Source organism: Oryzias melastigma, linkage group LG24 (genome assembly GCF_002922805.2).
Source record: "Oryzias melastigma strain HK-1 linkage group LG24, ASM292280v2, whole genome shotgun sequence".
Classification (NCBI taxonomy): domain Eukaryota; kingdom Metazoa; phylum Chordata; class Actinopteri; order Beloniformes; family Adrianichthyidae; genus Oryzias; species Oryzias melastigma.
Genome location: NC_050535.1, coordinates 1,311,903 through 1,333,525, shown reverse-complemented (window position 1 = coordinate 1,333,525; position 21,623 = coordinate 1,311,903). Strand labels below are relative to the sequence as shown.

General features: G+C 38.0%; 1 protein-coding gene and 1 long non-coding RNA gene across 4 annotated transcripts in view; one reads left to right on the top strand and one right to left on the bottom strand.

Annotated features, from left to right (window-relative positions):
* Nucleotides 1-21,623, bottom strand: part of pak5 (p21 protein (Cdc42/Rac)-activated kinase 5) — a 66,406-nt gene that overhangs the window by 38,022 nt on the left and 6,761 nt on the right. Inside the window, exon 1 of one of the 3 annotated variants that reach the window (XM_024290579.2) lies at nt 6,139-6,467. The exons of 1 other annotated variant lie outside the window; for it this stretch is intronic. In XM_024290579.2, the coding sequence (XP_024146347.1) occupies nt 6,139-6,190 (52 nt within the window). In that variant the 5' untranslated portion in view covers nt 6,191-6,467. Of the gene's footprint in view, nt 1-6,138; nt 6,468-21,623 lie in introns of those variants that run through there. One more of the 3 variants, XM_036210648.1, reaches the window with a different exon arrangement.
* On the top strand, nt 14,449-21,449 carry LOC118598192. The gene is made up of 2 exons (XR_004947313.1): nt 14,449-14,767; nt 19,279-21,449. It is a non-coding gene; the product is annotated as an uncharacterized LOC118598192 (long non-coding RNA).

Sequence of the window (21,623 nt, the reverse complement as noted above, 5' to 3'; positions counted from 1 at the left end):
AGGAATAATAATCAATCTTAATCATCTTAATCAATACTTCACCACCTGATCAAGATTTAAAGCATTGATCCAGATCACTTTTATTCTATTTGGTTGATCTTTTTCCCTCTCTTGTTGCTCGTTTGTCAGTAAAACATACGTCAGTTCTATAGGAGCTTCTTTGTTTGTTTGTTATATTTTAGTCTACAGGAAAAAAAAGAAAGTCCAAAAATGTGCTGCGTTATGTAACAAAAGAGATGCTGAGATGAGAATAAAGAAAGAGGCCAGTTTCAGACTAGAGATACTTTTGTTTGCATTTCTTTAAAGCTTTTTATTTTAAAAAAAGAACAATTTGGACACCTTTAACTTAGAAATGTAAAGAATTTAAACCCAAGTTCCTGTGATTATGTAGTGAAGACCCATAAATGAATGAATGTTTCATGAAAACATTTAAAGTTCATTTAACCCCTTAATGCGACAAACCTCTTCGCCTCCAAAATTACCTAAATATCTACTTAAGATCAAAAACTTTTTTTTTCTCATAGCGGGAGAAAAAAATCAGGTGTTAAGGAGTTAAAGACGCAGAAAGTCATCCATTGCAACTCTAAAAGATCATAAATCCACCTTAAGAAGGCAGAGAAAGTGTCAGAAATTCCTCTATAGGATCCATATGACGGACATGAATCTTAAGGAACTCTGTGACGCGTCAAACCACAAATAAAACATAATTTTTATGAAACATTTTTGCAAAGACACCCGCCCCAGAGCTGCTCTGAAACGTCCTTTCCGTGGCGCCGATAACGCGGTGGAAGTTTCTGTCTGTTTGTCCGGTGGCAGAAACAGAGAGTCATGATGGTGTCGCTGCAGCTGTGAATGAAACCATTGTGTTCTTCCTCTGTAGGAGGCATTGTCCTCTCACCACAGCCCACCGTCTTTTGTTTTCCTCTCTGTGTTTGCAGCTTTGGGACAAATAAGCTTTTCTGTGCCAGTCCACACCACTCTGAGGACTCCTATAGCATCAGTATTTACCAGAGAATTTGAAGATTTCACGAAAAAATCTGTTTGTGTTTGTCTTCTATTACAGCAAATACTCACTAAAACCACATCCTGGTAACTTAAAGTTACTTTTATTCAACCAGTAAATCTGTTTTTGATTGGAAATCACACAAATAACAAAAATAAGAGACTTTAGTGTGAAAAACAACTTAAATCTTACGCTACATTCACGTCCGGCTCAGAAACGCACGTTCAAGCGACCACTTTCAATGAAAAGTCAATCCAAACACACTTGGGGCTTCCACGTTGATGCATCATTTTTTAAGTTCAATGTTGGGCCCCGTGTACAAAAAAAAGAAGCCTGGAATAAATTTAGCAAGATTTGCACTACCTGCGCGTACGTGCGCTAGTATCGGATATCAATATGCTAAAAGCTCCTTCAGAAATCCACGTTCGTTCCAACTGCAGGACGTTCGCCCTCACAGATGAATGCAGAGTCTTCTAGAAAAAAATGGTCAAACCCGCATGGACCTCACGAGGTGGTCCACGTGGATTATCAAGATCGTAAACACTCGATGACCCAGTAGAGAGGAAAGTTTGTGTACGCTTTTATCTATGGGTATGCTGCGGGTGATAGGTCGGAGAGAACACTAATGCAACACGTAACGGTAAAGTAGATGAGACGTAGGTGTGTCGTACAGATTGTTCATGTTTTTAACCCCCGAATCCTGAAGACTGAACAAGGAGCCCCTTATTTCTATTTATGCGATAGGACTATGTTGGAGCCATTTGGCTGAAATTGTGTTGTTTGTTGTATTTCAGGCACCTCCTGGTCATTCTCTGGTCATGCTGACGTTCTGGCCTCCTATTGGTTGAATGTATTTTGGTAGGGTTTTTTTTTTAGATTTTAGTTGGATTTAGAATTTGGGAAATACAGCAGCACATTAATCTTAGGCCGATATTGTTTAGTACATGTTTGTGCATTTGAAAGATATTTTTTATGGTGTTTTGTACTTTTTCACTGTTTAAGAAAGTGCAAGAAGGTAAATAGTTTTGTTGATTCTGATCTTCTGTTCTAAACAAATATGTAAATGATGATGATTTAACACATATTTTGATTTAATACATCCAGTAAAAAGATAAACGTATGATTTTAAAAAGTAAGAACCATGTGAATCGATGAGCTTAATTCGCAAATAGAATCTAATCTAATCTAAAGTGTTGCAAAATGGTAAAAAGTTGCTTTCATCCGTTTCAGAATCCTATAATTATGTAATAGATTGAATAATTATATGAGTGTGTGTTAAAATGTGGCTGCTCTTTTCTACAACTCTTGGGACCTGAATACTCCAACACCAACAACACCTGTGCAGGTTCGTGTGACTGAACCCTTAGCTTTCATTTGAACAATGACATTCAAAATGTTATGTGAGTGAGAGAACATTTGGACTGATGGTAGAATTAATGATCAATCAAAGAAGGGAACATCATCAGTGAATAAAATCAGTGAATAAAACTCAAGAGCAAGAATCATTTTCAGCCTTTTTAGTCAAAAACTCACAACTTGAGTTCCTCACAGAAAATGTGTCAGAAATCCTAAATGAGCAGCATTGTTGTGTTTCTGTGTCCAACATGGCGCTCTCTAACCAAACTGTGATCAACGCTCCGTCTGCTGAAAATCTTGATTTCTGATGATGAACCAAAGTGATCGATGGAGAAGCATCCAAAGGTGAAAATGCATGAGGATGAACCAAAAAAATCATAATAAAAAATGTCATGTTTGACTTTATTTCATTTTTAGTTTTAGTAAAATGACATGGGGGTATTTTATTTTGAAAGGAACTTATGTAAAATAGGTTAAATTGTTATTTATAGAAACATAACTTTTTCTAATCCTATTTTTGTCATTCTTAAAAGCTTCCATTCATGAATGAATGGCCACAAAAACATAAAGTATCTTTATACTCTATGGCTCAACTGGGTCTTTTAGTGTTAAAGGATCTGTTCTCATCTTATCGTAAAAATTAAAAGTACGTGTTTTAAGAGGATTTGTCCTATAAATTAAATACATTTACTGTTAAACTTCTGTCCTGCTGTTGTTTCATGCATTTTTCTGTGTTTTGAGTCAAATAAAACTTTAAAACGGTTTCCTTAAATCTGAAAAATATTAAAATGTCCTTTTTTTGAGATATTGATTAAGATATAAAAATAAGTATGACTATGAAACAGAAGAAAACTTAGCACAAATATTTAAAAGTGTCTTTTCTTGACATTCGAGTCAGTCGAGTTAAAGACGTTTTCCGCCGAGAAGAAACCACGGTGAGATCCGGACCTCAAACAGGAAAGATGCAGAGATGCATTAATGGGAAAAGAGGCAGGTGGTTGATGAGGACATGAAAGCAGACGAGGAGCGCAGACACAGATCCGCCGAGGAAACAGCTGCTTTTGGAAAACTCAACATGGAAACCCTCAGTGCAGGAGACACACGTCTGCTATGGATGACACGATTCCAAGGAAGCAGCGATAACAAAGCTTACAAATTAAAAATAATAAAATTTGACCCTGAGTTCCTAAATCCTAGAGCTGAGCCTAAAGAGATGCCATCCCAGCTTTATCTTTATCCAAACAAGCTTAAAGTACCAATAAAACTCGATGAAATAGAATGTAAATCAATCAATTTCACCCCAAATCCTTCAGATTTCTAAAGCTCGCCGTCTAAGCTGCCGCAGTGAAGATGCTGACCCCTTACCTAGATGGAGATGAGATGATTACAGACTATTAGGGCTTAAACCGGCCAAGCTCCCCTCCATATAATACCACTGAATGCATGTAAAGCAGCAGACATGTTGATGCATTTGAAGTCCTGAGAAGCTTTTAGCAGCTTCGCTTTCACAACCGTTGCAGCACCTTTAGGTGAAGAAGGGGCTTCTGGGAATTAGCTTGTTTCAGGAAGTACTCCCTCCTCAACGTTTTACCTTTCATTCATGACAAAGCTGAAAGCCCAAAAAGTGGCATTCCCCTGTTGCTTGCACATTTTTTTGTGTAAAAAATGTATAACATGAACCATTAAATCATACTGAACAAAATGATATAACATACAATATAATTATACTAGGAACATGGGAGTGGATGACAAAAAATGCCTGTTACTAAGGAATTCCAAAAATCTACTTATGTCGATTCTTCTGAAAATGACACGTCAACCTCAAGTTGACCAAAAAATAAAATGGTTGCTATGGTGATAAACCTACAGAAAAGACGTCATTTTGACAAAAGTGCTGATTTTTTATGAACTCGTAAGACAAGAAATTACAACAAAAAAAAAAGTTTTTTCTTGCAAATTTAGGTTTTTAAACTCGTGAATTTACACATTTTCTTCCAGTAAATTTAAAAATTTTAATCTCGTAAATTTTCAAGTTTTTTTCTTCTAAATGTATGGCCTTTTTTTGTAAATACACGAAATGTCCGTTGCTAAGGAGATCTAAAAAAATTACTTTTGTCGATTCTTCTAAAAATGACATAGATCTTATCATCACCTCCAGGCGAGCAAAAAATAAAATGGTTGCTATGAAGCTAGACTAACAGAGAAGCCGTCATTTAGAAAAAAAGAATTGTTTTTTTAATTAAAATGCTACATCCAGCTGTGACCAGAGTGGGAGAATGCTCAACCATCGGGGGAGGGTCAAACAAGGAATGGCGGGGGTGGGTAGCATTTGCATCTTTTGAGCCTCACTATGTAAATTTGGGTTTTAAATGATCAAATAGAGTTCTTTTCAGCCAAACTGTTTACAACTTCAACTGTTAAAACAATAACTTACTGAAAAAGAAAGAATGTTTTGTTAATTTTAGCTGAAAGATGAAACTTTTTCTCATATATCCTCCTTACTATAATAGTACAATAAAGTGTTAGGGCCACCAAAAAAAAAAAAGTAATATTACTAGTTTTTTTCTTGCAAATTTACAATTTCTGAACTTGTAAATTTATGATGTTTTTCTACTAAATGTAAAACTTTAAATCTTGTAAATTTACAATTTTTTTGTTGTGAATTTATGACTTCTTTTCGTAAATTTACGAGATTTCAAAGTCATACATGTACAACTTTAAAACACGTAAATGGATTAGAAAGAAGTCATAAATTTAGCCTAGTCATAAATATACCACTTTAATCTCGTAATTCAACAGTCATGACTTTTTCTCGTGAGATACGAGATTTTAAGTATTAATTTAAAAAAAAAGTTTTGTTTGTAAATTGGCTCTAATACTTTGTGGGAATTACTGTGTGAAAAATGGCGTCCAGTCAAAACGTTTTAAACCTACATATAGCTACAATTCCCAGAGTTCCACCTCTTTACATGTGGTGTCATTGAAGAGCCAAATATGTCCTCTGTAGATATTAAAAGGAGTTAATTCAGTAACCTGCAGTGTTTGGAAAATATTCAGGTTTAGAAATGTGTAATGTGAATTCAAGGCTTTAAAACTCAAAGTTCAAAAGTGTTTTAAGAAAATCCTAAAAAGTTTTAGCAATAAGTAGTATTTACTGAAACGTTTCTGCTCCAGAGACGGGGTGAAGTGAGGACTTCAGAGATTTTATAGGTAAATATTCCCTCTAATTATAGAACAACCAAAATAAAAACACTACCGGTCTCAGGGCAGAGATCCTGACTCCCCGACGGATTTGTCTCCAAACCATCTGTCACCATCTGAACCTCCACAGGCTTCCTTCCACTTCGGGCCACGGCGGCGTGACAGACACTGGCCGCCGTCAAACACACATGTGTGTGGCATTCTTATCAGCACTGACCGCTGCTATTTTTGGTTAGCAAATGTCTGTGGCAGCGCTGGTTCTGTAGGCCTGGGACGCTCATTTACAACGCTAATCTGCTTTAAAAATGCACTGGTGCACATGTGCACCGAGTCTGGGGAGGGACCGCTTCAGTCAGACATGCAGATGCTTTCATTTCAACGATCAAAGAAAGGTTTGTCGTCTTTTTCTGTCAGCATCGTTGTAAAAACGACGTCAAATTGTAGGTTTTTGTCTCATTTCATCTTTCATCTCTCATTTCCATTCACTTCTTGACCTCGTTTCCACACATTTTTTCACATCTCATCATCTCACGGTCTACAACCACCTCACCTAAACGTCCAGAGGGACTGAACCTTACCTGGAAACAAACTGCTTTCTTTTAACCAATCAAAGTGGCCCGGATCAGCCATCGTCAGAGGCAGAACTTTGATGCAGAGAGATCCATTTTTCAATTTCTCTCAGCGTAGAACTGGATGTCCCTCGTTTGAACTGTAAGCCAGTAAATCTCTGGAGCAGCGATACTCGCATGAAGTCATCAAATTGACAAAGCGGGTCAAGCCCGGGACCCGCCGCAGTCCCCCGCGAGCCGCTCCATCTCCTGCCTGCATGCTCTGATAACTCTCAATGTGGGGCTGCAAAATGCCGACGCCAGCAGCCCGAGCCGAGCCGCCGCCGGACGCCACGAGCCCGGACCCAGCCCTGTTTCACTGCTATTGTTTCTTGGACCTTCGGATCGCGGAGGCCTCAGGGCATCAAATGTTTGAGTTTGAGTTCCGAAAGATTCCCTAATGTGTCTCATCGTTCAACAAACTGCTTCAGAATAAACAACAAGTAAATAAATAAATAAGCAAAGGGAGGGAACAGCTGGTCCAGTCAGCCAGGAGGCCAGAGGCTGGCTGTCCGCCCACGATGAGAGGACGTTCACGCTGAGGACAAAGACAAGGCCAGGAGATGTGAAAACAGGTTCACAAACAAGGTTTGGAACCTGCAACCATCCAAATGCAGACCCGTACATAAACAGTAATATTCCTGTTCATACGTACCTTATTACAACTAGAAAAAGGTTTAAATCATCAGTTTTATGGGTTTTTATTACTATTTCAATTAGATTAATTTAATTCTCGAGTGACGATATTTTTATGTCTAACTTTTGAAACGGAAACAGTTTTTTAGGCATTGAACATTTAGTATCAAAGCTCCACTTTAGATTGGTTTAAATCAGTGGTGAAACATGAATTTATAAATGTAGCTTTTAAATATTACATTAATTAAATTTCAAAAGTCTCTATATGTTTCTATATATATAACAGTTGTGACTTATTTTACTTTTGACAGCAGCACACACTAGTTCCTTTCAAAATAAAATCCCACCCTGAGTAAAAAGCTCCTCCTGCTGCAGCAGATTTAGTTGAGTTAAAAATGCAGGACAGTCATTTTAAATTATCAAAATAAAAAGCTTTTAGAGACTTTTATTTAGATAACTATAAATTAAAAACACAATTTAAAGAACATTTCTACAGAATTTCTGACAGTAAATTAAACTTTTTTGGCCAAGTTGTTTGACATTTTAAAAATCTAAACAGAAAGGACAAAACTTAAATAACTTATTTCTTATTTATTCAAACTTTAGCATTTTTTGTTAAAGCTAAAGAGCCACAACAACAGAATGACAGACCCCCGTTTTAAACCAATAATTACAAAAATTGAATAAACATATTATTCAAGGCTTAAATGTTGATTTTGTCCGGGTATGTGGAGGGTCATAGAGAAATTCTTAAAAGAGAATCTAAGTGTGTTTTTAACTCTCATATGGACCCTTAAGGGATTGTATTAAAATGTAACGTACCATTGTGTGTATTGTGAAGTATTCGTACTGAAGTATGCATTATGATGTACGGGTGATGCTGTTGTGCTACGATGTCCGTACGCCACACGCTAGTCATTAAAATGCGGGATTGGCTCATTCCTCATCTAATATTTCTGAGTTTTGATAAACTTCTACAAATATTGATCTATCAATGTTGTTTTATTTCAAGCTATTTCAAAAAACAAGTGAAAAAAAAACAAGAATAAAATTACATAGTATTAATTCTAGGACCAGGAATACATTATAGATATTTACTGATACATCTGCAAATCTGGAAAAATATTATATTATTTTTCGTTACAGTATTTGCTGACCACTACCTGTGAATAATCGCAGAATGAAATCACACACCAAATGCAGATTATTATTTAAGTAACAAAGACGATAAATCAAATAATTAAATTTTTCTTTATAAACTCATTGTTTAAACGGAAAAGGAAGTTAATTGCTAGAATTTTCTAAGGTATTCTGTTTCAAATATGACCTCTTTTTGCTGAGATAAAGAGAAGAACATGATGGTTGCAAACTTTAATTTAAAGTTTAAGATTTAAAAGGGCCCTACCATGATTTTCTTAAGCCTTTCAAATTGAACTATATCCATATATGTGATCATATATTACATTTGGACCACTGAAAACAAATTATTTATGAAATATTGGTTATATTTCGTGAATTTTTCCATACCCGGAAGTAAAACGGCTCGATTCCTGAAGCTCCGCCTCCCGCTGCTGACTGCGGCTGTTAAGGTAGCGTCTTAAGGTAGCGCCGCAGAAAAAGTAACAAACTGGAATTTATTGAAGACAGGACACAACTGGAAGATATACAGTATTCTGCATGTAAAATTAAAGTTTTTTTTCCCGCTGATTATCACTGGTAAGGGGATAAATGAGTGTTGTGTAAGCCGGGGGGCGGAGCTTGCAGAACGGACTCTTCCTGGAGGGAGCTATTTGAAATCTTACGTCAGGTCAGTACGTTTCCACCCGCTCGTTTTCATGGGTGTTGGAGGGGCTGCTGCAGACAGTGTGGGTTTTTAGAGGATTACTCTTAAATGCATGAATGGATCAAAATACCACTTTCATCATTGTGTCAAAAGAGATCAGAGATTACCCAAAAGTTTTAGCATTTTTCTAAAAAAAAAACTGGAACAAAAATGTGGACTGAAAGCTTTTGAACAGACAATAAAGAGAATAAAAATCACTTTTTGTTAATTTGATTCTACAAAGACAATTTAAGAACATTTTATTTCGTATTAGCTTAAATTGCCGCTGGTTTAAACCACTTAAAGATTAATGATGCTGTCTGATCAAATTCAACAACAGTCAGACGATGCAGAGAGACAACGTGTTTGACGGTTGAAACGCAGAGACACAAGTACTGCTGGGAAAAAAGAAAAAAAACATTTCTTTCTTTCTTTTTTTTAGGAAAGGCATGCGGAGGAGTGACATAAGCAGTGTGGAGGTGTGGAGCTGCAGACTAAATACAGAAACAGAGATCCAGCTGAAGCTGCACATGCACGACGGACCACGTTTGAAATCAAACGTTCAAACCTCAAATTCTCACTGATGGCTGAAGGAAAGCTGCTATGGAAGTCGCTATCTCCTCGTGTGGTCACATAATAAATGAATGCAGAACCAAGAGCTATCTACATGAGATCTCTGCAGCCACCAAGATAGAAAAAACACAAATATGTCACCGTGTTTATGAATGAGGTCAGTCTGATGCATGGCAGCGTCACGTCCTGTAAAGTTCTAATAAATCTCTAAAAACACAACAAAAGGTCAATTATTTTCATGCATTCTCTTCGTTTGAATAAAACAAATGTCTGTTTTTTTTGCAAACAAACTCTAAATGTATAAATCAATCAAAAAGTGACTGGAAATTGTGCACTTTTAACCTTTAAAAATATAAGTTGTAGCACTACTATCCAAGAAAATAAAGAATAATTCTTTTTAAAGCCTGATTTCATGAAGTCAGAACATCATCGTTCACCAATTTTTTCCATATTTTTTCAAAAATCTAAGACTTTTTTTTTTTAATTAAAAAATACTCAGCATCTTTACATATTTAGATTTAAATGTCTAATCACCTGCATTTCTTGTATCTTCATGTATAATTATCCAGTTTGGAACAATGACGCTTCAGCCTCCCAGCCAATCAGAACCCTTCATCCTCTCAGCCAATCAGAACCCTTCAGCCTCTCAGCCAATCAGAACCCTTCATCCTCTCAGCCAATCAGAACCCTTCATCCTCTCAGCCAATCAGAACCCTTCATCCTCTCACCCAATCAGAACCCTTCATCCTCTCAGCCAATCAGAACCCTTCAGCCTCTCACCCAATCAGAACCCTTCATCCTGTCAGCCAATCAGAACCCTTCATCCTCTCGGCAATTTAAGCATCTCTCTGGAACTTCACATTTTGGATCTTAAAATGTGCAAAAATTTGTTGAAAAGCAAAAACATGAAACAAATTCATTTATTAAATATAATTTATAATTTTAGTCCCAAAGTTATAAATCTTTTTTTTTCAAGGAATAAAAAAAGAATCAGAAAACCTAATAAAAATCCATCAATTGTTGAAGGAAATGTAAAATGTAGAATAATAAACTCACAAAGAGAAGCACTGGCTGTAAGGGAAGTGTTTGACAGCCTCAGAGCGAACATCTGGAAGAAAACCTCCACTTTGCTGGAAGACAAATGTCTCTTGTAGTTATGTTGACGTCTCGCTAACGCGCCACAAACACGCTGCCGTTTCCATGACGAGGAGTCGGATGTACAGTGGAAGAAAAGGACAAAGCGCCGTCGGCGTTGTGTTCCCTAAACTCTCTGACTTGTTGATCCGCCGCCAAACGTTCTCTAGTCCGGTTCGGCTCAATTCGGCTCGCTAACAGTGTGAATGTGATCCAGTTCCAGCCCAACAGGAACCAACAATCAGACAAACAGTAATGAGTGACTGCAGCCGTGAACAAAGGAACAAACGGACGAGTAAGTCGACATACCGGAGCAACAAGGAAACACCGTTCTGCATAACAACAATGCTTCACATGCAAAAGATGAAGATTATTGTTCATATTGGTGAAAAAATCAACACTTTTAAAGTTTTTTTTACTTCATATAAAGTGAAAAACTTGTCAAATCTCAGAAAAAACTCCCAGTTTGACCAACTTGATGAGACAAACTTTTGTCCTGTGATAGAAGCTCGCAGCTCTGCAGATGATTCATCATCTCACAACGTTTTTAAGAAATTTGCAGCAAATTATTTTTCTGAAAACAAATGTAGCAGAACGACCTTTAGGGTCATTTTTTGAAATAGTGTTGCCCCGCCCCCTTATTTCCATCCAATGGCTACAGCGATTGTCAAACACATGATTTTGTTTATCACAATTTCTTGTCAATTTGCAAAAAGTCCAAAAAATACAAACATATTTAGAAACAAAAAATAAATTGATTTGAATCAAAGAACCAACAGATTCTCTAGAATTTGGACAAACGTTGAAGATTTTCAGGAGCAGTTTGCTCACAAGTCCGTCAGCATTTATTCTGCTGAAATTCTGGAGGTTCTTCAGGAGGACCAGAGTTCAACTTCGGAACCAGAAATTTGGTGAAACATGAACAAAAGTTAAAAAAGTTCCAACAAACTGTCAGCATTTGTTAATAAATAAAGATAAATTGAAGTTAACAACCAAAACTTTAAACTTAACTTGAACGAAAAAAAAAAAGCAACGGGTGGATTTCTAGCTGCATCAAGATCTCCTCTTCTGTGATCTCCATGAGCAGCTTCAACCTGAGACATTTATTTTGAAAAGCTCACTGAGCCTCTTCCCTCCTGGTGTTTTGGGAAGAGGGTGGAAGCTGCGGCGCTGGAGATGTAGGTCAAGGATTTCTGAGGCCAGCTTTGGAGCCACACGCATGAGAGCGAGGCGCCGCTCTGCGCTGTGTCATTTCAGCTGCTGGGAAGAGGGAGCGGAGGGAGAAGTGGATCAGAGGAGGCAGGTTTTCTGGAGTTCAGGTCAAAGCGCACCAGGAAGCTTGTTAATTTATTAACTTTGATTTTAACCAGGAATATCAACATTAGAAATGTATTTTTCGAGAGCTCAGGGAGCAGTCAGTATTAGAAAAAACAATAATATAATTCTAAATTACTTAAAACATTTACAAGTTTAAATCCGCTTTTTTACAACAGATTTATTGAAGTTGTCCACAATCCGCGCCATGGACCGGTACCGGTCTGAGGTACGGTTGGTATCGATTCCTCTGTGTCAAGCTAGCAAGCTCTGCTGTATCAAGCTAGCAAGCTCCACTGAATCAAGCTAGCAAGCCCCGCTGTAGCATGCTAGCGAGCTTTGCCATAGAATGCTAGCAAGCTCCTCTCTATCAAGCTAGCAAGCTCCGCTGTTGCAATATAGCAAGCTCTGCTACCACATGCTAGCAAGCTCCTCTGTATCAAGCTAGCGAGCTCCGCTGTAGTGAGGTAGTGAGCTAGCTAGCTCTGCTGTATCATGCTAGCTAGCTTACTGTATCAAGCTAGCAACCTCCTCTAGCGTGGTAGTGAGCTAGCAAGCTTCGCTATAGCATGTTAGCAAACTCCGCTTCAGCGAGTTAGTGAGCTAGCAAGATCCGCTGTAGCATGCTAGCAACCTTCACTGTAACATGCTAGCAAGCTCCTCTGTAACACGCTAGTGAGCTCCCTTCGTATTGAGCTGGCGAGCTCCACTGTATCGTTTTAGCTAACTCTGCTGTAGCATGCTAGCATGCTCTGCATCCTCTGCATCAAGCTAGCAAGCTCCACTACAGCCAGCTTGTGAGCTACCCTTTAGCAAGCTAGCGAGCTCCACTGTCCACCAGGCAGCTGGATAGCTTAGAGAGAAAGCCCACTGAGTGTCCACTAAAGCCACTGAGGGCAAACACAGGTGGGGTCACCACAGAAACCCATTCAGGCCCCCATTTTCTGCCCCTTTTAAACCATACGGACCCTCGTGTCCTTTCGGGCTGAGTGGAGCTGCTGCGCTGAATAATGCGGTTCTGACTTCACAGCAGCTCTCACAGATGACTCAAACGGCAGAGGACCTTCTTACAACGTATCCACGTTTAACTGTGAGTTCTTACGACCGATAATCTGATCCCGAAAGTATCCATCTGTGTCTGCATCTGCCTCACAGCAGACCTGTAACCATAGCAACACAAACACACCACTGCTTAGCCTCAGATGTTAGTGTTTGGTGTCGGTTTAGCAGGACTGCTGGTTAATTGTGGTGCAGATAAGCAGAAACAAAAAGCAGGGAGTTATCTGGACGAGGCCGGCCGCCGGGACTCAGATCCTCCATTAGCCCACACGTGGGAGCAGAGATAGCTCTGACCTACAAAGGGAGGAGTGATGGCTATGAAACATTGATGGGGTTCAACAGTCTGTGGACCAATCAGTCTCCATCTTTCTTCCTCCTCCCACTCTACAGTCTGTTTACTTCCATCCCACAACCCTTTTGTCTGCTCCGTCCTCGGCTGACAGTCCATCGATCAACCAGGATTCTCTTGATCTCGAGCTTCAGCTCCTGTAAAAGTTTTTCTTCCAGAAGACTGTTAGCTGTGCTGAGTGAGAAGATCAAACGCTCTCATTTCTGATCTGCGTTGGAACAGGAAGTTCCCATTTCACTGCATCGTCCCAAACATTCAGAGTTCCTTCATGGAAACCAAAAGTCAGGCCCACACCATCATACTTCCTACACTAACCTGTGAAGCAGAAGGTGGTTTCAGCCTCAGCATCTTCTGGTTTCTGTGGACCAACACTGTAAATCCTAATCACTTATTTTTGTGTTTTTGTCTAATTTCTAGTTTATAAACTAAACTTTCTGTTTTTTTTACGTGGAGTAATTAAAACATATAATCCTAAACATCCCGCTGAGTCATCTGATCTCTAAAACATCTAAATTTTTGTTTTTTTTTAATATTCTTAAATAGAATTTTTTTTGCAAATACTGAGTGGTTTCAGGAAACAGATTTGCTTTATTTAATGAAACTGTAAAGTTGGATTTGACTCTTAATTAGGTCTAAAACCATTTTAAAACAGCCACAGAAGATTAAGAGTAAACAACATATAATTTTTAAGATAAATTTATCTTGTGTCATTCTTGTACATTAAAATGACTATCGTCCAGAAATTAGGATATTAGTGCCTAGATGCTCTAGTGCCTAAATATGATATATTTAGGAGAAACGTACAAATATACGTATTTTAAAGACATAAAACTCCCTTTTCTTAGTAAAACTTATTTAAATTCATATTATTTAAAATTATCAGAGTAACACCAGAGTAATATATCTAAATATATGAAAAATGTCATCTAGACAACTTCTACTCCTTCAATAAAAAATAAAATTCATTTATAACAAATACGATATCATCTTAGATTTCTTTAACTTTTTTTAGCTGACTGGAGAGTTTAGCTTAATAGAAACTCCAACCATAACCACCAGGATGTTTATACTAATACATTTAAGCCTTAAACTGATTTTTATGAGTCTTTAATTGTGTTCTGAGTGCAATAAATACATAAACGACTATAAAAGCTTCATTTTTTTGTCTTATAAATTTAAAACATTCGATCTCAAACAATCAAAAATCTGTTGCTTGATTTGTTCACTGCTTTCGTTTGCTGGAAAAAGACATTTATTTTAGTTTTTCACACACATTTCTCTCTTAAAGAGTAAATAAATTCCTGTTTTATTTTCAAATATACATCTATTTTTTGTGAATAAACTGAAGCAGACTCAGAAACGATGAGTTCACGTCGATGATGGTTAAGCGGTGGGATCCAAAGTTCCGAACGCCGTTTCTCGTTTGCGTCTGAACCGTAACAGTGATGTGAACAGCAGCAGAAATCCCTTTGACTACATCTGCCTTTTACTGGTCTCTTGACATTAGAGCCTCTTGACTACACTCAGCTAAATATAGCCGCTCTGCTTCCACCGAGCAGCTTCTCGGCTAATGTGGGCCGCCAGGCAGTGGTGGGCCTCGGTGTGAAACCGTGACACGCATCCAGCAGAGACGCTCTCATCGGGCGCGCGGCGTCGGAGGCTCACGCTCATACCGGTCCGCATGACTTCCCACACTGATGCTCAGAGATAAGGTACCGGGATTAGGACCTCGCTGTGTTCTGAAACGCTACACAACTGTGAGTGTCTGTTGGGGCTGTGAGGCGACACAGACATCCAGACTGGGAAGATCCAGACCACCAGACCCCGGTCCTCCAAATCCACCATCCCTGTTGGTCTGAAGCTCCTGATTAGCTGGATCAGGCATGTTCAGTCAACCAGAACTTTGAATCTTCTGACCCAGAAAGCAGAAGAAGAGAGAAACAGTCTGTACGTTTAACAAACTCATGTATGTTTTAAGGGTTTCTTCATTGCTAAATAATGTCACAGTTAAAGAGTCCTCTCCTGCTTTTTTGGACCTCTTGGGTCAGGTTCTGAATCTGGTACATTAGAATTACAGCAGCTGGACGTTTGATACGTTTATGAGACAAAAACCAGAATGGACTGCTATTACCAGTTTACGTTTTTTTTGTATGTAGAGCCCAAAAACGGTCTTAAAAATGTGCGGAGCGATGCAAGAACTTGAGAGTTTTGAACGCTGAAGCCCAAAAGGAGCGTTGACATAAACTTTTCACTGTAAGTGGTCACTTGAACGTGGAAAATCATCTAAAATATTAAAACACCCGCAGCTTTATGTAGGACGCTGCAGAAACACGGCAAAGATATTGCTTATGTAGCCACAATGGAGCCGTAGTGTGTCCCCGCCCCCATGGATAAAACACAGGGATGTGTCGGGACGACGTCAAAATCTCTGCCAAAGCGGACTCATAGAGATGGGATGTGTTGAAAGGTGAACAGTCATTAATATAAGAGGCCAAAATGTTCTTGGTGATTTTTACTTTGTACTAGGGATGCACCAAATACACGACCACCGAATATATTTGGCCGAATATTTGCAACAAAAAAGGTCATATTTGTAAGGAGCCTGTGACGTAACATGGGTAAGAAAAATACGAATTCATTCCCTCGAAATAATAATTAGTTCATAGTAAATAATGATTCGTACCCACGAAATAATTAAAGCGTTCCCTTGAAGTAATAATTAGTTTGAAAGAATTGTTACTTCGTGGGAACAAGTTATTATTCCGTTCAAACCAATTATCATTTCGACGGAACAAATTAACATTTTTTTGCCCATGTCAGGTCATGGGCTCCGTACATTCGGCCTTCGGTGGGAACGAGTTTAGGCCACATAGTGACATGTGACGCGATGACGCAACTTTGGTTGGTCAACGTACATCGATGGTCTAGATCAGCGGTGGGCAAACTTTAGACTCACGGGCCATAAAGGGTTCTAAAACTTGACAGATGGGCCGGATCAGATGAAAAATGAGCTAAACTCCAAATCAGCCCAAAAAACTTTAGTAGATGCCAAACTAGCAAAAAAGAATTAAAAAAAAAGAAAACTTGCATGATTAAATGCTAGCTAAACTCCAAAGGAGCCTAAATTCTTCAGTGACCTAAATGAGTCAAAAGCGTTAGCCTGTTTCCGGAAAAGTAACTAAACTCTAAATTAGCATAAAAAAAACTCAGTATAACCAATTAGCCCATAATGCTAGCACATTTCTTAAATACTAGCTGAACTCTAAAATAACCTAAAATTCCTAAGTAAACTAGATTAGTCAAAAACGTTAGCATGTTGCTAAATTGTTTGCTAAACTCCAAATTAGCATAAAAAACCTTAGTAGATGCCAAATCAGCCAAAAAGCTAGCACATTGCTTAACTACTAGCTAAACTCCGACATAGCCTAAAATTCTTCAGTGAACTAAATGAGTCAAAAATGTTAGCTTGTTGCTAAAATAGAAGCTAAACTCTAAATTAGCCTTTAAAAGCCTCAGTAGATAACAGATTACCCAAAAGCGTTAGCATGTTGCTAAAATATTAGCTAAACTCCAAATTGTTTGAAAATTACTTTAAAAGATGAAAACAGACCATGAATATATTTAAAGTTTGTTGCTAATCTACTTAAAATGTTTAAATTTGAAGACTTTCTTATTAATTTCTTATGGGGCATATTTGTCTCAATATTTCAAAAACTATAAAGTTTATAAATACCAAAAATACAAGCAGTAATGTCCTGAACGAGCTGAACGTTTTGACACCAAGATTGATGAACGATTGAGTTTTATGTGCTGAAACACGCATGAAAAGGATCAGGAGAATCACTTAACAGTCACACATGACTGAAGTTTTCTTTTTCAAATAGTGGAGAACCGGAAGCCTTCATCTTCATCAGGTGAGGGCCACAGATGTGGTGACCTGGAGTTTGCCAGCTCAGTTTGTTTTGCTGTGGGAACGAGACAGGAGACGACAGTGAAAACAAAAACGAAGGCGCAGAAGAAAAGCTAAATATTTGGTTCTGTGTGGAGGAAGGACAGGAACGGGCCGAGGAGTCGTGTTTGGGTAGCTCGGAGTTACATTTTGTGGTCTGAAGCTCCATTTTTACCGACCTTCTTGGCTCTTTTCAGACGGTCTCTGAATGACTCAAATCTAAAGGATTTTACTTCATAAAAATGCGACTTCAATCAATTTTAAGTTTGCAAATGAACTAATTAATCACTGGAGGGGTCCAGGCTTCTATAAAACTGGTAAAGATTGGAAACATTGGGTTTTTTTAGACATTGGAGATATTTTATCAGGTTTTAATTTCTTCTTTTCCAAGTTTTCTCTAAATCAGCGCAATCCAGACTTTTTGTGGCGTTTATGCTACATGTCAGCGAGTGTCCGCACCGCTACCCGTACGATTTCTAAGGGCGGCACAACAATCATCAGAGGATATTGGGGACCAGAAAGACCCTCCTACCAGTTAATTAGTCTGTCACTGGACTAGGGTCGTGTATTGGCAGGAGTTCTGGTGATACAGTACCGTATTTTCCAGACTATAAGACACAAGAGCAAAAAATGTCTAATCAAGAAGAAGAAAAGCATTAATACGTGTAATTCTGGAGTAGAAGTCACACAAATCTGCTAAGCTCAGTGTAGCTAAAATAATTAATACAAGAATACTAATCTTTTGATCTGTATAAGGAAAGGGTTAATAGGAAAACAATCAGATTCTCTTCCGTGTTTGTTTTGGACGACACTTCTTCTTCCACTGTCAGTAGTGAATACTCAGATGCAGCGCCCTCTAGCGGTTGTTAGAGGAAACAACCGCTAGAAGACAACAAGTGTTTACTGGGAAAATAACAAGTATAACAACTGAGTATAAGTCGCACCCTTGGCTGAACTATGGAAAAAACTGCGACTCATACTCCAGAAAATACGGTACATATCGTGATACCCAGCTCATGATCCGATACGTATCGCGATATGTCCCAAGATTGCACCAGAACAATTTTTCACTATTTTTTCGTAAGAGTATGACTAAGAAAAAGTATTAATTCATTGTAATAAAATGGTAAAATTAATTTTATTTAATTATCACAACATTAAGAACTGCAACTCTCTTATATGCAAGTCACTTTTACCCACAAATTCATGCTGATTTTCTTTTGGAATATTAAGAAATATTTGTTTTGTCCGATTTCCACAACAAAATATTTTCCTTATAAGAAAAGCATAGAATGAATCTGCCTTGAAGTCTGATTGAGGAAATAAAGTTCTGTTCAAGACGCATAAATAACTAATTAAATATTGCCACCTCGGCATTTTAAATCAATAGAAGTATCGTCAAATGAAGTATTGCGATATATCGGCAAATCGAATTTCCCGATAACCCAACACTGGACTCAGAGCACACTTCTTAATGTAGAAAAATCGTCAATTACAAATGCCGCCACATGCAGAATTTGCTGAAAAACTTGTCTTTACACTGTGGCATTATGGGATATGTGACCGTAATCTAAAAGGCTATAAATAAATAAATTGTTATTTAAATTTGTCAAAATTAATTTTGCTATAAACTCTCTACCATAGAAAAACTTGATTTAAGTTAAAAAAAATAAATTGTTTGATTTAAGACATTTTCTAAATAAGTCTAACTGTATTATAATAAAGATAATTACTTTATAACATGGAGGAGAAAATAAATCAAATAAATCAGTTTTGAACATTTGAAGAAGATCTTCACAGTAAAACAGTCTCAAACTTCATCTTAAATGTAAAAAAATTGATGATTTAGCACTTTGGAACTGTTTTACATCACTAAAGCTTAAAGAATGTAATACTTTTCCTTATTTTCAGGATGAAATCTCAAGGAAAAACACAGGATATTTTACTGACTCAAACACTTTTTTTAAACTAATCGAATAAAATAATCAATGCACAGTTTTTTTATTTATGTTTTTAATGTAATAACAAGATTTTTGATTTTTAGTTCAGTTTTATGGACTTTAACTTAAAGTTTAATCAATTTTAAACAGAAATTTAAATGTATTTTCTGAATAAGTTTTAAATGTTATTAATATTTTTTGAGATTACACTAAGATTTCCACTTACTAAGTTATTTTTAATACAAATTAAACTATAATTAGGTTCATTAAAACAAAAACAAAAAACGTATAATTGTGCTGTAAATCATTTAAATTAAGTAACTGTGTTTTTCAGCTTCTCAGAGATCATCATGTCTGCAAACGTTGATCATTTCCGCCTCAATCAGACGCTCCGAGCGCCGTCTGCGTCTAGAACGCCATCAAACATCTGGCCGGTAGGTAAGCCATCAAACCGGCACGAACCTGCAGCTGCTCTGACAAAACGCACGCCGCCAGCACGTCACTTCTGTTCTCTCTGCTGTCAGCATCCCGGCGAGGGGGCGGGGCACAGCTGTGTCACCGGACCGGCGCTTTCATCCCTTCATTTGTGCGCTCTGCTATGCACGCCGCGTCATCCGTGTGGCGAGCATTCATCCGAGATGCATGCAGTCACGCAGACGTGCAGCGTGTGCTCTCAAACAAACCCGCTAAGACGAATGGAAACTATAATCTGCAGAAACTAGATTTACTGTTGGGATTAAAAATGACGTCAAAATAAAAGCATGAGCTCCTCAAACGCTTCTCCAGAATCTCAGCAGGAATCCAAAGCCGCCTCGTGGTTCTGGATGGAGTCCATCAGCACCACAGACCAAACGTTGGGATGCGGATGCGTCTCACCTCAGATAAATCATGGTTCTGTGACGCTCTCCTGTCAGGAACTCGTCCTCCGTGTAATTATCGGGACAGAAGATTCCTCCCTGTGGTCTGCTGGGTTCACTGAAGAGAGTTCCTGCTTTTTGCTGAGAGAAACGAGGTTTTTAAACACTTTTCAGTCAGTCTGAGAGCAGAGCGTCAGGGATGTACCACCGCGGTCCTGAGGAGAGGGGAGATGAAGCAGGAAGAGGCCGGCTCTGGGAGGAGGTCAAGTAGGGTCAAATGGGAAATAAACCACAAGAAAAAAGAAGTTTATGGAATAAATCCATTTGATGCACCAACAGCTGGACAGTAAATCTTTCTTTATGTGACAGAATACAACCGCTGTGAGACGCCACACCCAGCAGGGATTTGAACCAGAACATTCTCGCTGTGAGGAGAGACGGCTAACCACTGCTCCATAGTGCAGCCCAAAAAGATATAACAAAGTGAATCTCTAACTGACACATGAGGTGTCGTCTGAGCGTCAAAAGGTCGGTGTCCTGACAAACAGAGACTCCTCGAAATCTTTTTTCTCTTTTTTTAAAGAATAATTCCAATTAAAATTGTGTTTTTGATGAAGGAGAACATTTATTAAACACTTTAAGATCAAAATTGCATTTCTAAGTATTTTTTAGGAAGAAATTGTGTTTAAGAAAAGATCAGGGTGGGAAAGGAGGCGGGGTTTCTCCACTCTGGAGTCCCGCCCACATCTCAGAGGTGAATTTCAAATGAACTCCTGCAGAAACTGTATCCTAGAAAACAGCTTTTTTTTATTTTGGCTGAGAAAATTGATCAAAGGATGATTGGAGTGTGAATTTAACAAAATAAAAGCTTCTTCTTGTTTATTTTTTAGCTAATATTGTTCCAGTCCTGAAATAAATGAGCAAAAGTTCTTCTTTCAGTTTTTTCTCGGCTCTCCTCCAGATAAAAGTGGAACCGTTTAACCGTTTCTGTCTTTTCATCTTCTGCTCAGGAATAAAACGATTCTTCGTTTGTTCTGAAAGCCGCACTTTTCAAACGGCGTTCCCAGAATCCCCATCTCCCTTTGAAGTCCCCCTTCCCTCCGGAGGCGCAGCGCCCCACGTCTGTTTCAGGCCGAGCCGTCGTTCACGTTCGACTGGGCGTTGATGAAGCTCCGCCTGACGGATCTCCAATCAGAGACTGACCGTCGTCCTCCTGGCTTCTGCTTCATCATCAGTTTGTGACGGAACCAGAAACTTCTGCTTCATTTCCAAACCAGGATCGCTCCAGATCTTCAAAAAATTAGATTCCTGCTCCTCAAACCTTCAGGAGATCTTTATCTAAACCAAATAAATCACAACCGGTTTGAGCAAAAACAGAGAAACTTGTTTTTTGTTCTGGCTTTTGGAGGAACCTCAAAAAGTTTCAAAGTTAAGAATCAAAAGATTAAAAAACTGCTATGAAGAAATCTTCAATGTGAGAAAAGTCCAGAAAAAAACATCTTTATGCTCTAAAACAATCTAGAATTATGATACATTTACTGATTTGAAATTCTTATTATTCCAAAAAAGATGTAAAAAAAAAACAAGGAGGTTCTAAAGACAAAATATGAAGACTTTCCAAAATAAAACATTAACATGAGAAAAAAAACTAAAGATGACTTTAAAAAGTGAATTTTTTGACAGTTTCACTCATTTTCTGATTTGAATTAACTCATAAAACAAATATTAATAATGTAAAAAGTTATTTGTAAAACATTTAAAGATTTACCATAAATTACCATCAAAACTAAATATAATATTTTTTTCTTTAATTTTTTTCTTT